Source organism: Colletotrichum tamarilloi, assembly GCF_030869305.1.
Source record: "Colletotrichum tamarilloi strain Tom-12 chromosome Unknown Scaffold_127.1, whole genome shotgun sequence".
Taxonomy (NCBI): domain Eukaryota; kingdom Fungi; phylum Ascomycota; class Sordariomycetes; order Glomerellales; family Glomerellaceae; genus Colletotrichum; species Colletotrichum tamarilloi.
The window spans coordinates 37,792-53,260 of NW_026849510.1; the positions used below are offsets into that span (position 1 = coordinate 37,792).

General features: G+C 52.5%; 5 protein-coding genes across 5 annotated transcripts; 3 read left to right on the forward strand and 2 right to left on the reverse strand.

The window, feature by feature from the left end:
* Positions 1-36: 36 nt before the first annotated feature.
* On the reverse strand, positions 37-1,409 carry CTAM01_14580 (cystathionine beta-lyase; the record flags this gene model as incomplete). The annotated part of the gene is made up of 2 exons (XM_060530579.1): positions 37-108; positions 165-1,409. The coding sequence occupies 2 exons, from the start codon at positions 1,407-1,409 to the stop codon at positions 37-39; spliced, it is 1,317 nt and encodes a 438-aa protein (XP_060374835.1).
* A 1,114-nt stretch (positions 1,410-2,523) lies between these two features.
* CTAM01_14581 (ATPase) lies at positions 2,524-3,963 on the reverse strand (the record flags this gene model as incomplete). The annotated part of the gene is made up of 4 exons (XM_060530580.1): positions 2,524-3,025; positions 3,075-3,447; positions 3,508-3,790; positions 3,850-3,963. 4 exons carry the CDS (start codon positions 3,961-3,963, stop codon positions 2,524-2,526), a joined length of 1,272 nt encoding a protein of 423 aa, XP_060374836.1.
* Positions 3,964-4,868: 905 nt separating this feature from the next.
* On the forward strand, positions 4,869-6,439 carry CTAM01_14582 (chromosome segregation protein; the record flags this gene model as incomplete). The annotated part of the gene is made up of 3 exons (XM_060530581.1): positions 4,869-5,724; positions 5,776-6,174; positions 6,225-6,439. Coding segments are annotated over 3 exons (1,470 nt in total), but the record flags the coding sequence as incomplete, so codon positions are not given.
* A 1,278-nt stretch (positions 6,440-7,717) lies between these two features.
* On the forward strand, positions 7,718-10,975 carry CTAM01_14583 (phosphatidylinositolglycan class N; the record flags this gene model as incomplete). The annotated part of the gene is made up of 6 exons (XM_060530582.1): positions 7,718-7,895; positions 7,964-9,519; positions 9,572-9,759; positions 9,813-9,924; positions 9,988-10,096; positions 10,149-10,975. The coding sequence occupies 6 exons, from the start codon at positions 7,718-7,720 to the stop codon at positions 10,973-10,975; spliced, it is 2,970 nt and encodes a 989-aa protein (XP_060374838.1).
* A 1,803-nt stretch (positions 10,976-12,778) lies between these two features.
* CTAM01_14584 (uncharacterized protein) lies at positions 12,779-13,345 on the forward strand (the record flags this gene model as incomplete). The annotated part of the gene is made up of 3 exons (XM_060530583.1): positions 12,779-12,832; positions 12,944-13,072; positions 13,160-13,345. 3 exons carry the CDS (start codon positions 12,779-12,781, stop codon positions 13,343-13,345), a joined length of 369 nt encoding a protein of 122 aa, XP_060374839.1.
* Between the last annotated feature and the right edge of the window lie 2,124 nt (positions 13,346-15,469).

Consider the following 15,469-nt stretch of genomic DNA (forward strand, 5'->3'; position numbering starts at 1 on the left):
CTAGGTACTCAAGCTCCAGCCTCTACAAGGAGTCCTTCAAGCCTGCTGGACAGCCTCAGTCGCGTGAAACCCGTCCAAGGTCACGTTGACCGCACCGGCCTGAACAAGCTACGACAGAAGTCAGTATTGGTGCCTTAGGGGCGAATCTAGTTGACAGCACTTACAGCTCGCGAGAGGTCTTCAATCAAGTCCGTTGCGTCCTCGATGCCCACGCACAAGCGAATGAGGTCTTCCGGCATCTGCCTCTCCTTCCGGGTCTTGGCGTCGATGCTGGCGTGGCTCATCTGGCAGGGCATACTGATAAGGCTGTTTACACAGCCGAAGCTAACGCTGATACTATACAGCTTAGCGGCTTCGACGATTCTCTCCGAAAGCGCCGCGTCGCCGGTCTCGAACGACAAAACAGCACCTGCACCTCGTGCCATAGACCAGTGCAGGTCGTATTGGGGGTGCGACTTGAGTCCCGGGTATCGGACCTTGAAACCATGGGACTCAAGGAACTCAGCAATCTGCTGAGCGTTGGCCTGCTGCTTCTCCATGCGGATAGCAAGTGTCTTGATGCCTCTCATAAGCAAGAAAGAGTCATTAGGCGACAGGCCGCACCCAGTGGAGTTGATGGTGAAGTACAGCTTGTTGCCAATCTCGGTATCGTTGACACCAATTACACCAGCCATGATGTCGTGGTGTCCAGACAAATACTTTGTTCCGGACTCGTAGACGATGTCTGCACCAATATCCAGGGGGTTCAGGAGCATTGGCGAGAGCATGGTGTTGTCCACGACAACCAAAGCCTTATCGTTGGCCTCGTGAACAAGCTTAGCAATGGAGGGGATGTCGACGACCTTGATAAGAGGGTTCGTCGGGGTCTCCAGCAGAACCATGGCCGTCTTTTCAGAGATGACAGGACGAATGTTCTCCACATTGGTAGTGTCCACATGGTGAACAACAATACCCTGGTTGGAAGCCAAGTAAGTGAGAAGGCGGTTAGTGCCTCCGTACAAGTCATCGCCCGTGATCACCTCATCGCCGGGGCGCAACAAGCGGGAAATGACATCCAAAGCACCCATGCCGGAGCCGACAGCCAGAGCCCTCGTGGCATTCATGATCTTGGCCAGGTGGCGCTCAAGATGAGTGCGAGTCGGGTTGCCGGACCTGGTGTAGTCGTACTCCCCACCACCAGTGGCACTGGTCTGCTTGAAGGTGGCGGACTGGTAGATGGGGATGCTGGATGCGCCATACTGGTCGTTGCTGTCAGTGTAGACCAGCTCCGTGGCGAGGGCATAGCGACGACGACCGTTGCGAGGACTAGACGGCGCGGGAGAAGGAGGAAGATCGTGTCCGTCAAGGTCCACCCGTTTGAGGGGGTCGCTGGACTTAGATGCCGCTCCGTTGTTAGGCGGTGTAGACATAGTGAGACAAAGCGTATGTAGCAATGGCGGGGTAGCACTAGTATCAAGGAGCTGCCGGCTGATCTGGTTGACAGCGGCAATTGAACGAGTTTTTCTTGGATTGAGCGATTCGACAAATGGATCTTGGCCAGTCGATGCCTGTATGTCGTCGCACTTGATGGTCGAGAGGGACGATAGGACGAAGGAAGGATAGGAAGGTCCGGGAGGCGTTCGGGATCGAGTACAGTACTACCGCTGGTCTCCTTTAAGAGCCAGACTTGTCGCCGCGGACAGACTGAATTGCTCAGCAAATCAATTGTCCAAACGCAGCACCGGCGTACTCGATTGAAAAGCAGAGGCAATTGACGAGAAGGTTGAGAGAGCTGATAGGAGCTTGCAGGTGTGTACAGGAGAAGTTTTACAGGGACGTTAAGTGAGGGCCGACGGCGGGCTTTTGGGGGACGGAGCGTGTGACTCCAAACGACCCAAGGTGTGGGCCCTTGCCGATGACGTGATTTGTCGGTGTGCACAGCGTGCCCCGAAAGTCGGCGATGGCGGGGCGGCATGAACCCTGGAAACGGCGGGGGCGACACGGTAGTGGTCCGAGTGGAATGTTGGCTGGGGAAAAGGCGCGGCGTTGAATTGGCACACTGCGCTGGCGCGCCTTGATGGTAACAAACCAACGTCGGCGCAAGATGCTTGACACATCTGACTGCCGTCTGTACCTGAATTTGCTCTGATGCGGCATGCCTGTGTGCCTGGCCTAGTTCTCACCTTAGGGCTATGGCGTCTTCTCAACAATACTGAGGCAATGGACAATTCAAATCAAAAGTCGTTGCAGCCTTGGTTTACGAAATAGGGAACCTAAGCCGCTGCTGGTAGGGCGACCAACGCTTAAAATTGGCAAGTTCTCTCACGTAAAATGATGGTATTTCAGTATTCGTTTCCTCCTTGTATCGGTACATTTCTTTGTACAATCGTCTCATTCTAGCATGGTTTGCGTAAGTTGCCCACTTGTAGGCAATCATGTTGTATGGTTGTTCCCGACATATCGAGTAAAAGAGCACTACCCTTTCAGAGCAGACCTCTGCCGCGTCTTTCATTTCCTTTCATACAATCCAAGTTTCTGGCCAAATCAACCCAGCTCTTCGACAATGTCTTCGTACTCGTCTGCCGATGACCTCGACGCCTTGGAGTGTTTTGCATGGTTATCCATCAAGATTTGACCTCCACCCTTGCGACCAAAGAAATCCTCTGTACGGATACCTCTGAAGTTCTCTGGTGTGATGCTCGACATGGAGTTCCCGCTCGCCCGATGCTCTCGCATGTATTCACGGACCGGTGCCATAGCAGCATCACGGCATGCTTCTTTGATATCGCTGCCTGACATGCCAGCTGTGACTTTGGTAATGTACTCCACACTGAACTCGGGGTCTGTCTTTGTATCCTTCAGAATGAGCTGCAAGATCCGTTGTCGCTGCTCCTTGCCAGGAAGAGACACCGGGAATTTCTTGGGCATTCGCCTGAGAATAGCCTCATCGATGTCGTGTATTCTGTTGGTGGCACCGAGAACGACGATCCTTGCTGGCACGCCTGAAGAATTTGACGACGTCAATCCATCCCACAGGGTCATGAACCTGAATTATTAGTGACGGGAAACGATAGGATTTCTGATTCAGAACTTACTCAGCCTTGACCATTCCGCTGGCCTCGTGCTCGCCGCTCCTTCTTGTGCCCAAGACCGCGTCGATCTCATCAATGAAGATGATGGCGGGCTGCATTTTGCGAGCCAACGAAAACACAGCTCGGACCAGCTTGTTCGAGTCACCGTACCATTTCTCTGTCACTGTCGAAATATGGAGGTTGATGAAGGAAGCACCGCTCTCGTGGGCGACTGCCTTAGCCAGCATAGTTTTACCGCATCCTGGAGGGCCATAAAGCAGCACACCAGAGGGTGCAGATAGCAGTGGCGCCGCGTGGGAATACAAGTGCGGCATAGTCAACGGGTAAATGACGGATTCCTTGAGTTCATCAATAATGTCCTCCAAGCCACCGATGTCTATCATACGCCGTTAGCAATATCCCTGGTGCTGATTCACCAGATCAGTAGAGCACTTACCAGCGAAGCCGATTGGGATATCCTCCGGAGCCACCATCTCAAGTGCAATGAGGTTCTCGTATTCATTCAACACCAACTCTTCCGGCTTTGGTCCGCGACGAGAGACGCTGCCGTCATCTGATGGTTCTTCGCCAGGTTTCCCTACATTCTTGCCTTTGCGCAAGCGCTCTAGATGAGCCTTGGCCTGTAACCGTGCTTGCTCGTGTTTCTCTCGATCGGGGTCGGCGAGGGTATTCGTGAGGGAAGAAAGGAAGTTTCTTGCGAGGTAAACGCCGGTTGCCATCTAGAGTGCGGTTAACATTCGGAACCAAACATGTGCTTCTGATGAAGCTGTCTACCCACCATACCAGCAACCAACAGCAAGTCCAGAGCGAAATCGCCCAGGCCCTTCTTTCGGTCACCCATGCCGAGAAGCTTTCCGACGGAACCCAGCCAACGGTCAAGGTCGCCCGTCATCAGTGTTGGCGTTGCGGCAGAGGGCCGACACGGTACGATCGAAACGGACTAGCTTGATAACTCTCGGTGGTTTATTGACGCTTGTTGGAATGTGTTCTAAGGCAAGTATCGTCGGAATCGTGAGCGGGAGGAGATCCTTTCTCACTCTCGGTGGTTCGGCAAGAGCGTGTCCAAGTGACGGGATAGAGTATTATAGCCGGCAACGAAATAGACGTGTCCAACGCCCCAGAGAATTGAATCGAGCCGACAACGCCACCCGCGGTTCACAAGGGTAGCCAGTAAATTTTCAAGCCACATTTCGTGCTCCGCTGGAGAGCGCACCGCCACATGCAAAATTGCACTGAGGTGTCTTGACTCTTACCTAAGGTAAGGTACCTTACCTACCTCACCTTACCCACCTTAGCCTTCCTAGATAAGCCGATAAGCTAGGTACCTAAGGTAAGATATGTACCTACCTTAGGTACCTACCTTGGGCAAGGTAGTGGTTAGGTACCGGGATAAGCATGTCCCCCTAGGTGAGTTGAGCACCTTGCCGCGGCCCGCCTAAGGTCGCCTAGGAGCACCGAAGGTGAGGTACCAATTCGGTGGCTGTCGCACCGCGGCTTTGTTTACTTTTTTATCGCAAGTTGTAGTTCCTCACTTGCGCTTGCCCCTCAGCTACAACCTTGGTATTTTGACCCTGCTATCATGACCAACGCATCCGTCTGACATCGATCACCTCAGTCTAAGTGCAAAACCAATGTTATTCGATATTCTCAATACACGCCCACTTCCTCCGAGCCGATAGTCCACGAACCCCTCCCGCGCGACACGAAACGTTTCTCTCGGGCGCGTTGGCTATCCTGGCGGCGTTTGTGCTGCGCCGGTACACCCTGCCTATTTGCATCAGCCTCCGATCCAACTAGTGGTGTAAATATCGCGTATTGCGCTTTTATCTGAATCAGACTGGAACACAGATTTTGACGACCTCCTCTCCCAGCGCTAAGATCATTACCTCGAACCCAATTAAGATGTCGCCGGCGAAGAAGGCCAGGGGCAGGCCACCAGCTGCCAACAAAGTCGCAAAGCCTGCCCAGAAGGCTACAAAGGGTCGCGCGGCTGGGAAACTTGCAGCGGCGATTAGCAAAGCTGGAGAAGAGGCCATCAACGACATGTCGAGCAAGGCGAGCGGCAAGGTTTCGAAGCGAGGCCGTAAGGCTGCCGAGAAGGTCGAGATCCAAGAGGAGGATGTTGAGGACGAGGACGAGGTGAATAATGCGTCGAATGTCGACAGTATGGCCGAATCAGAAGAGGACACTGCTCCGGCGGTGAAGGCGACTACAGCAAAGACGAGAGGGCGACCGAAGGCAGCAGCTACGATAGCGACGACTACCGACACACCGAAAGGAGTGCCGAATTCTACTACAAAGGATACCGCAAAGTCGACTAAGCGAGGGCGTGGTGCAGGAGCAAAGGCCACCCGGAGTGATGAATCTGAAATTCCAGAGACGCAGGCTCAAGATGATATGGACGTCGATACGGAAGGTGATGACCAATTCGATGAGCTACCGGTGCCAAAGCCGTCAACGCATCGCCTTAATCGGACAAGCGGTAATCCAGACTTGGATGCTAGTGATGTGCAAATCCGGAGGCGCTTGGGCGACACAATCAGAAAGTACGATAACCTGGAAGCGAAATATCGCGATCTTCGGGACATTGGGGTCAAGGCGGCAGAACGCAACTTTGATAATCTCAAAAAGGAGAGTGAAGAAAGAGCCAAAAGTGAGTACCAAATGCCAATTGTAGGGGTAGCACATTGCTAATAGGATGAAGCTGCGAACGAACTCATTGCGCATCTCAAGGCCGACCTTGCAGAGCAACGTAGCTTGGCCAAAGAAGGGCAACAACGCAAAAAGCAACTGGAAGAAATGGAGGCAAAGGTGTCAGCTCTGACGACTTCCCTAGCCGACGCAAAGCAGGAAATCAAGACCCTGACGACGCGCCTAGCCGCGAGCAGGTCTGCTGAAGCTGCAGCTAGTGCCAAGGTCATACCTGGGAGCGCCGTCAAGGGTTCAAGCGCAGCTGCCAGAGCCATCGCTAGCGCGGATGTTGTGCAAACGGGACAATTGAAAGAGGATCTTTATGGGGATTTAACCGGCTTGATTGTCAGAGTCACCAAACGTGACTCGGCGGGCCAGGTCTTTGATTGCATACAAACGGGGAGAAACGGAAGTAAGTCATCGTCTTTACCAACAGTTATCTCATCATATTGACTTCCGCAGCCCTTCACTTCAAACTTGAAGTTGAGAACGAGAGCTCCGGCGAGAATTACGAGGAGGCTCATTTCACGTACAAGCCACAATTGGACTCTAACAGAGATCGCGAACTCATCGACATGCTGCCTGACTTCCTTGTTGAAGAGATCGAATTCCCTCGGCCACATGCGGCAAAGTTTTACGCGCGTGTCATCAAGTCTCTGACGGAGCGGCTGGACTAATGGGCCTGATGTAAGGACTGTTCTGGTGGTCAGAAGCTAGATGAGACGGGTGGGCGGGAAGCCTTTGAAGTTGTTCGATATTATACCCCTTAGAGATGGTGTTGATTTCTCGCGTGTGATTTCGGGACGTTCAAATGCCGCCCAAATCTGCTGGGAATTTTGGCTTTGGCGGATACATTGAGGCCGAGGCGGAATAGCTCAGTAGATAGTGTGTCAATCAACTGGTCCAGCCCCGATTCGCGGAGTTTGTTGTTTCCTTGCCGGCTTATGAATATGGAACATCAAAAGCCAAGAGCTGTTCTTGTGATTTCCCAGCAGGGTTTCCGTACCTTATCCAAAGAGGTTCTCAAGGAAAGCAGCTTGGTAGTTACCAGTTGACTGGCCTGTAAGAGGGTGCATACCTTGATGTCCCAGTAGCAAATTACACCTCAATGGTCATGAGAAATCCGCTCTTAGCAATACGGAAAGTTGCAATGCTCAATAGAGGGGGTGACTTACAGGAATTCTTCAAATTGCATACATGTCTGAATATATCTGTGTCTAGCCATGGTTTTGACAATGATGTAGACACGTGGGTAAGACCAGGCACTTCCAATCGTGTTATGCTGCTACTACCAGGCAGGCAATAATTAGTAAGGTGTCTTTAAAGTCGCAGACACTGCCCCTGGGCTAAGCTAAGGAACCTCGCAGTGTTGTATCCAGGATGGAAGCTGTAAAAGCCCCGCTACATGCACACAGCCGTTCCCGCTCCACGGCATGGGGCTACCGATGTCAATGTGGGTCCGTCATCCCTACACGTCGTTAGTTCGGGGGTGGGAGACGTGTCGCGAAAACCAATAATTTCCGCGTCGATGCAACAAGCGGGACGACTGTCAACCCTGGAGTGGAAAGCGATTACATACATTGAGCTAGACGGGACGGCTGGGTTCCCATTTTCTATGAATAAAGTCCAGCGTTGCGCATCAACATCATTGTATTATATCATTCCTTATAGTAGCAATGCGCGAGCCGTGAAATGACTGCGCTTTCCCTCTCTTTCGTAGAGCTCTCGAACATTTCCCCTTCATTCTTGTGATCCGTCATCCACGAGACCAATCGACTCTGGCGCTGAGCGAGTGGATTCACTCGCCTAGGTATTACCCACTCTGGGCGTGCCATACCCCAGATCATCGTCGATTGAGCTACTCCCACTCCTTTAAGCCCACAGGAGAAGACAGACATCGCAAGAGACACAACCCACCAAAGAGAAGACGTTGCTTCATCACCCCTTCGTCTGTGATGGCAGTCTCCTCGCGCGCCGGCTTTCTAGCCGTCGCTGTCATCTTTCACCTCGTCTATATATATTCGATTTTTGACATTTACTTCGTCAGTCCTATTGTTTCGGGCATGAAGCTTGTTCAAATCGAACGACCCGAAAACTCCAAAGCCCCTGCAGACCGTCTGGTTCTTTTCGTGGGTATGAGCTCGCCCACCTTCTCAAATACCATGGAGTAGCTGGTGCAAGATGCTAACATTCTCTTCCAGGTGACGGTTTACGAGCAGACAAGGCTTTCCAGTCCTTTCCCGACCCCTACCCCGAATCTGAGGATGACTTAACCCCGCGACCCCTCGCCCCTTTCCTACGATCCCGCGTTCTTGAACATGGCACCTTTGGAGTGTCACACACGCGCGTGCCGACTGAATCTCGCCCTGGCCATGTTGCGCTCATCGCCGGTCTTTATGAAGATGTCTCGGCCGTGGCGACTGGCTGGAAGCTCAACCCCGTAAACTTCGACAGCGTCTTCAACCGAAGCCGTCATACCTGGAGTTGGGGATCCCCCGATATTTTGCCAATGTTCGAACAGGGCGCCGTCCCCGGCCGCGTCGATTCCTACACATACGGACACGAGTTTGAGGATTTCAGCCAAGATGCGTTGCAATTGGACTTCTGGGTCTTTGACCACGTCAAGGAGCTTTTCGCCGATGCAGCCAAGAACGACACTCTTGATGCCGCTTTGCGCCAAGACAAAGTCGTCTTTTTCCTCCATCTGCTCGGCCTGGATACCAATGGACACTCGTACCGTCCCTACTCGAAGGAATACTTGCATAATATCAAATTTGTGGACCAAGGTGTCAAGGAAATTACAGAAATGATCGGGAACTTCTACGCCGATGACCGGACCGCTTTCGTCTTCACTGCCGACCATGGCATGAGTGACTGGGGCAGCCACGGCGATGGCCATCCTAATAACACTCGCACCCCCTTGATCACCTGGGGATCTGGCATTGCCCCGCCGGTGCTTTCCTCCGATTCTGTTGCTCCTGGGCACGACGAGTACTCTTCTGACTGGCATCTTGATGAGATCAAGAGACACGACGTGGCGCAAGCTGATATTGCTGCTCTGATGGCATATTTGATCGGTGTGGAGTTCCCTGCCAACTCCGTTGGTGAGCTACCCTTGTCCTACGTCTCATCGAGTATCGAGGAGAAGGCTCAGGCAGCACTCATCAACGCTCGCGAGATTTTGGAGATGTACAGGGTCAAGGAAGAACAAAAGAAGGCCACGGAGCTCCGCTACCGACCATTCCAGCCCTTGAGTGATGCAGGTTTGGCCCCTGAGCGCCGAGTGGCCGCTATCCAACGTTTGGTCGACGCTGGCAACTACGAAGAGGCCATTGAGGAGTCTGCAGCTCTTATGAAGATCGCCCTGGAGGGCTTGAGATACCTCCAGACTTACGATTGGCTGTTCCTCCGCACGCTGATCACAATCGGATACCTTGGTTGGATGGCGTTCGCGCTGACGATTGTCGTTGATCTGCATGTTCTGCGTGGCAGCCAGCTTCCTTCACGTACGACTCTTGGCACGACGGCTTTCAGCTCCGTCCTTGCAGCGTTGTACGCATCCTTCATCATTTCCAAGTCCCCGATCACATATTATGCCTATGGTTTCTTTCCCGTCGTCTTCTGGGAGGAAGTCTGGGCTAGACGTAGCTCTCTTATCGAGGGCCAAAAGGTTCTCTTTGGGCACATCAAGACTGGAGCGAGTATTTTTTCGTTCCTGCTAAATCTCGTGGCTTACATCGGCATTATCGTGTCTTTGGTAAGATGAATCTTTGCTTCGACCGGTGGACACTACTAATTCAGGTACACAGGCTCTGGGATACATTCATCGCGAGGTTCTCACCGTGATCTACGTTCTCGCGGCTTTCTGGCCAATGACGTATGGCCTGAGATTCCTTCAGTTGAACTCTCTGCTGTCTGTCGTCTGGTTCTTCTCCTGCTTGGTCATGAGCGTGTTTACGTTGCTCCCCGCCATGAAGTCAGAGGATATCCCTTTAATGTACGTTCGCCCCATGCCATTCATACTGGGACTCACATTTTAACGCATGGTAGTGTGGCCGGTGGAATCGTCATGGCCGCCATTGGTCTGGCGTATCTTATCTGGGAGGACAGACTGTTGGCGAAGCCAGCTCTGCCCATATCCAGGGCTCTGACAGGTATTCAGGTAAGGAATTGTGCTCAGGTTGAAGTGCTACGAAACAACAAAGGCTAACTAGAGACCTTGCAGATCGGCTTGATCTTACTTGCGATCGTGGTCACTCGGTCCAGCGCTATTTCTCTTCAGGCGAAGGCGGGGTTGCCTCGGGGAAATCAAGTTGTAGGCTGGATTGTTCTGGGTAAGTGTTCGAGGGCAGGATAACTTCGTGGCATTGCTAACCATCTGTCCAGTTATTTCGCTGCTCATGCCCTTGGCTCAACGTCTGCAGCCCAACAGCCACTACAAGCACAGTCTGATGACTATGTTCTTGACCTGTGCACCGACGTTCGTAATCTTGACCATCTCCTACGAAGGTGTCTTTTATGTGGCTTTCAGTGCCTTGCTGGTTGCCTGGGTCGGTCTGGAGCATCGCGTATTCGTCTTTAGCAAGGGCACTGAGGAAGATCGACGCTCTTCCTCAAGAGACACTGCCAGTAAGCCACAGGATGCGTCCACGTCACGCTTTAGAGCCTTGACTCTCGCCGACGCGCGAGTATGTCTGTTCTTCTTCGTCTTGCTGCAATCAGCCTTCTTCAGCACTGGGAACGTAGCGTCGGTTTCATCCTTCAGCTTGGACAGCGTGTACCGCCTAATTCCCATCTTTGATCCCTTCTCCCAGGGAGCACTTCTCGTCGTCAAGCTCATGATTCCGTTCGCCCTCATATCGGCGAACCTCGGGATCCTTAACGTCAGACTTGGCGTGGCGCCCTCCTCTCTCTTCATGGTTGTAATGGCCATCAGCGATGTCCTCACTCTATACTTCTTCTGGGTGGTCAAGGATGAGGGCTCTTGGCTGGAGATCGGCTCGACTATTAGCCACTTTGTCATTGCCAGTCTGTTATGCGTCTTCGTGGCGCTCCTCGAGGGTGTGAGTGCCCTGTTCATTAGTGGCATTGAAGTTGAGGGGTCTGAACCAAAGGTCGGACAGAACGGAACGGCTGCGGCGGCGTCTGCCTCCGCCGGAGGCACAATTGCCAACGGCAACGGAAAGACATCGGGTGCTGGTACAAGGCTATAAAGGGGGGGGGGGGGGGCTTTCCAATGGTTCCGGTGGAGGCGGAGGATAATGTACATATGATGGCGTCAGATACTGATTTATTACTACAATGCCTGGTGATACCCCGGATTTTGAGCTAAATCGAGACGTGTGGAAACCAAAGCCGCAGGAATCCCTTGGAATCAGAGACTCGCGGTAAGACCCGGAATGAGCTCGGCAAGCTGTGTCCTGTGAGCTTGACATTTCTACGTGCCGTTTGTTGACCGGCTTGAGTGCCCAATAACATGTTTGAACCCCACACTCTTCGTAACTGGGGAAAGCTCTTGGCTTTCAAAGACGTAGTTGTCGCTGTTCAGTGACGAAACTTTCTCGGCTTTCAACCTCTTTTTCTACAACCACCAAATCAACGTGCCTCGGCATCGCCCAGATAGAAGAAATTGTAGTACATATTTCAAGCCCGTGAAGCCCCGGTGATCTAAAGGGCTGTCCCGGGACATAGGTTAGTCACATTCGTATATCGGCCGTATGGAAGGGGCGGGAAGCTGGGAAAAGGAGGGGGGGGCAGGGGTGGAAGGGAATATTGCGGGTTGAAAAGGAAATTCGGGGAGCTAAGGCTAACTGGTCATTTGGCCCTGCAAGGAACATAACACAACGCGGCAATGACAGAATGTCTAGTCTAGTGTGCCGGCCTAGTCATTGGTGATCTTACGTGGAGTTGAGTGATCTCGGGGAGATAATGCGGGGAAGTAAGTAGATATAGATGTAGCAGCCCAAACCAGGCCCAGGCCTCACTCCATACTCTGGGCCTGTTTGTATGCTTCAATACGTCAAGTACTGGGTGATTAGTACCCCTTGGCTGGGCGTTTCATTCTCTGTTTGCGTGTGTGATGTGGTTACAGCAACCTTGAATTTCGTATACTAGTCCCACAAACGTATAGATTGGCTCTCGAATGTTGTCGAGGAACCGGAGAATCCCGTTTTGTCATCTTCATTGGGCTAGTTGTATTGACATACAATTCCCTATTGCCCGCCTCACGATCCTGCCTGCATATGTGAGGGTGATATGGCGGGGAAAGGTTGCATGAGCTGGGTTAAATACGTCGTGAGACGGAAAGACGGGCATGTTACTCTTAACTTGTCGAGACACTCGTTTATCTGAAGCAAGACGGAGAATAAAACCGGCAGTGAAAGTTGAAAGAGTAGTAGCGGTCTACCTACAAGGCTACATGCCAAGATGAGAGCCCGTATGATGTAGACTTCTCCAGCTCTACTAGCACAAATACAAATGATCGACCCAGACAGGATCGGGCATTGAAAGTAAATCGCACGATACGGTACGCACAGCTTTACAGCTAATGAGACAGTGTGCTACAATACCAGGAAACTCTAGTTATGTTGGGAACAGATCCAAGCATTCAATGCAAGCTGGCAACCTCTAAAAGCAACAGCCCGTGGAGGAAGAAGAATCAGAGGAGCAATATCGAATGGAAGAAACTGCATTACCCAAAAAACATGCCAAATTGGTAAACAGCGCGGAGATACAGATCCTATTCAGTTGTCGTTCCTCCGGACGATCGTGGACCGCGGTCATCCCAATTTCCCAAGACCAACGCAGTAACGGCCTGGAAAGTTTGCGGCGTCTAGAATCCCAATTTTGTAAGAATCATTTGTCATTTGCTGTGCAACACTTACAAGACATTGGCACACTTTAACACTCACACAGTCCACTAGACTTGGAGACAGACACACGACACACACCAAAGAAGTTCACCGGCGGCACACTAGACAAAACCGTACAGCTAGTATCCCAGTCACCTTGGTACCATGGACTGCTCGGGTTCCGCGCGCGGAAATCATCATGAGCAGTTCGACTACGCAGTGTGTAGACTAATAAACTTTCTGTCGCAACGTCAGTGTTTCCCACCCCTGGGGAGTGCCGTGCGGCGCGCCAACTCTCGAGTCCACCACTTAAGCATATCGCCATGGCAGTTCTGGATCTTTAACAACCGTAATGGTGGTGGTATTGGTGGTGGTGCCGTGTGCGCCGGTACCCTTGCCATGGCCAGGGAAACGCTGCCCGGCAATCGGAAGAGCCCGGCGAGAAGTGAGCTCATCTACGTAGGTATACCTTTTCTGTCTGATTTCCTTTCCCCATTTCGAGTGATCATATACAAGCTAGACGGTTCAAAGGAAGGCACTCTTTAGAGAAACTTGGAAGAGGTGACGCTGCGTGACGGACACCAGACGCACAGAGAGCAGGGCGGTCATGCAGTCGAAGTCGAGGTCGTGATCATATGCTTTTTCTCGGCACCTCAGCATTTCTGGGCGCAGCAAAAGAAGAAATCCACTTTGGAGAGTCGAGACACACAGCAAAGCGTGGTCCTTGCCTAAAGAGGTAATACATGCGCGGGCCAGCACCGTTTCGGAGCACCCCCCCCCCCCCCCGATGCATACCCTTACCGCGACTTCGGAGTACGATTCCTTCAGGCACTATCCGTACTTACCTTACTTTTGAATGCTCTATCCAGTCGTGCAGCTGCGAATAAGCAGGAGCTCATCACCAACAACTGATCACCGTACCGCTGCCCGCACCGCACCGTTCCTGCTCCTTACCCTACCCGCATCTGCGCGCGCGCGCCCAGCCTGCACCCCGCCCCTTCCGCAGTCCTCCATACGCTACATCCCTTGATACCTACCTTAGGTAGTATACGTAGTACCTAGCATTTAGTATATCATTTTACGGGCCTGCGCCTGCGCCGTTGCCTAGCCCCTGCAGGCCCTCACCTTCCCTTCCCTTGCCGTGAGCCTGGCGGGGTGTCTTCTGCAACCACAATCCCGCAACCCGCACCCTTAGCAGTCCATTCCCCGTACATCACGGCCAATTCCATCTCTTTTACCCCAGATCTAGCGGGTTACGCCCAGCCTCACCCTCGCCTTCACCCTCACCCTCGTCCACCCCCCATACCGTACCTATCCGTTCCGAGGAGGGCTAAAAGAATCATGTTCGAAATGGATGGCCGGGGAGGAGCGGAAGGAGTGGATTCACCTCCTCAGTCTCCTTCGTTCTCAACATGGATTGGCGCATGACTGTTCAACCAGTGGCGTGGGTTGGATTCTGAATGACTGCCACCTGCGGCAACAGACACTGCTTCATGTCCCGCTGCCTCACTTTCTAGCCCCCCTGCGTACCCTAGGCATTCTATACTACATATGGACTCTGGGCGGGCCATGGCACACGATCATCCGTCTTCGCCGGAAGCCGGGACCAGGAAGACGTTGGCGGGGGAGGGGCAGCGATCCTGCGAGCACTGAATAGCACCGTTTGAGAAGTCTCACATGCTTGCCCTGTAAACGTTTGTGGCTTTCTCTCTCGCTCCATTCCACCGGCCTTGGGTACACACTCCGTCGAGGCTGTCACACTTACCCACAAGACCATAATCTCGGCGTCAACAGCCAAGGGGACCATCGAGCTAAACCATTGGCGGCGGCAGAGGCGAAGCCTGGCACTCGACACTGCACACTGATCACTAGTTACTGGTCACGTAGAAACTACATGCTAAAGCAAGGATGGAGACGGTGTGATTCTTTTCATGCGATGTACCTGGGGACTTGGTGTTGGCGTCAGCTCGAGGAGCCGGATCCTTTCTTCCAGACTCCAGTTATCATCTCCGATGTCTATAATAGAAGGTGGCTCGCTCCCGTTCACGCGTATCTTGTCTGGGAGTAAAACACCCAAGCCTCAAAAGCAAGCATAGCCGCAGGTTACCAAGGAAAGAAACGCAAGATAACGCCTGTTTTGCTTCCGCTGCGGTCTTCAAAGTGGGAACACGTCGAGCCATAACTGGATCCGATATTTGAGAAAACGAAGCTGGGGCCAGACGACTAGCCGGACCTCCCTCCGTGATACCTGCCTAGCCTTACAACTCTTGCCTTGTGATACGGACACAAGGCAGATCGTCCCGGGACAAGGGCAGACGAGTTTGTCTTACTTACACGGGAGCCGATTGCGAGATATCGAGAAAGTAGCGAGTCAACGTCGAGAAAAGACTGCAGCGCATCACCACATACCACAACAGTGGATCTCCTACAACGTTGAACCTGGGAGCTAGACGACAGCAAGCGATAGAAACGCCAAAGGCTCTATGCTGTGAAGCTAAAGCTGATTGCCTTTTCTGTCTTTGCTGGTGAACAGACCAGTAATGTGAAGAGGGGGCTTTGCTCAACAGGGAACCTGAGCAGCGGGAATCTGGGCGCGGCACGACTTGGTTGGGTTTCTGATTCCCCGATCTATTATATCCCGTCATCGGCCGAGCTTCAAACCTACAGGCGACAACTCTGTCCGATCTTCAGACCAAGAAACCTACCTCAGCAGCGTAAGAAAAGAAAAAAAAGACAGCAGGGTATCTGAGTAGGAAAACAGGGTTCTAGACCAACGTACATGACAGCAGCTCCAGCTCTGTAGGGATATCGTTTCTTGGTATGTCATGTTGTAGTTTACTTGAAAGGTACGCGACC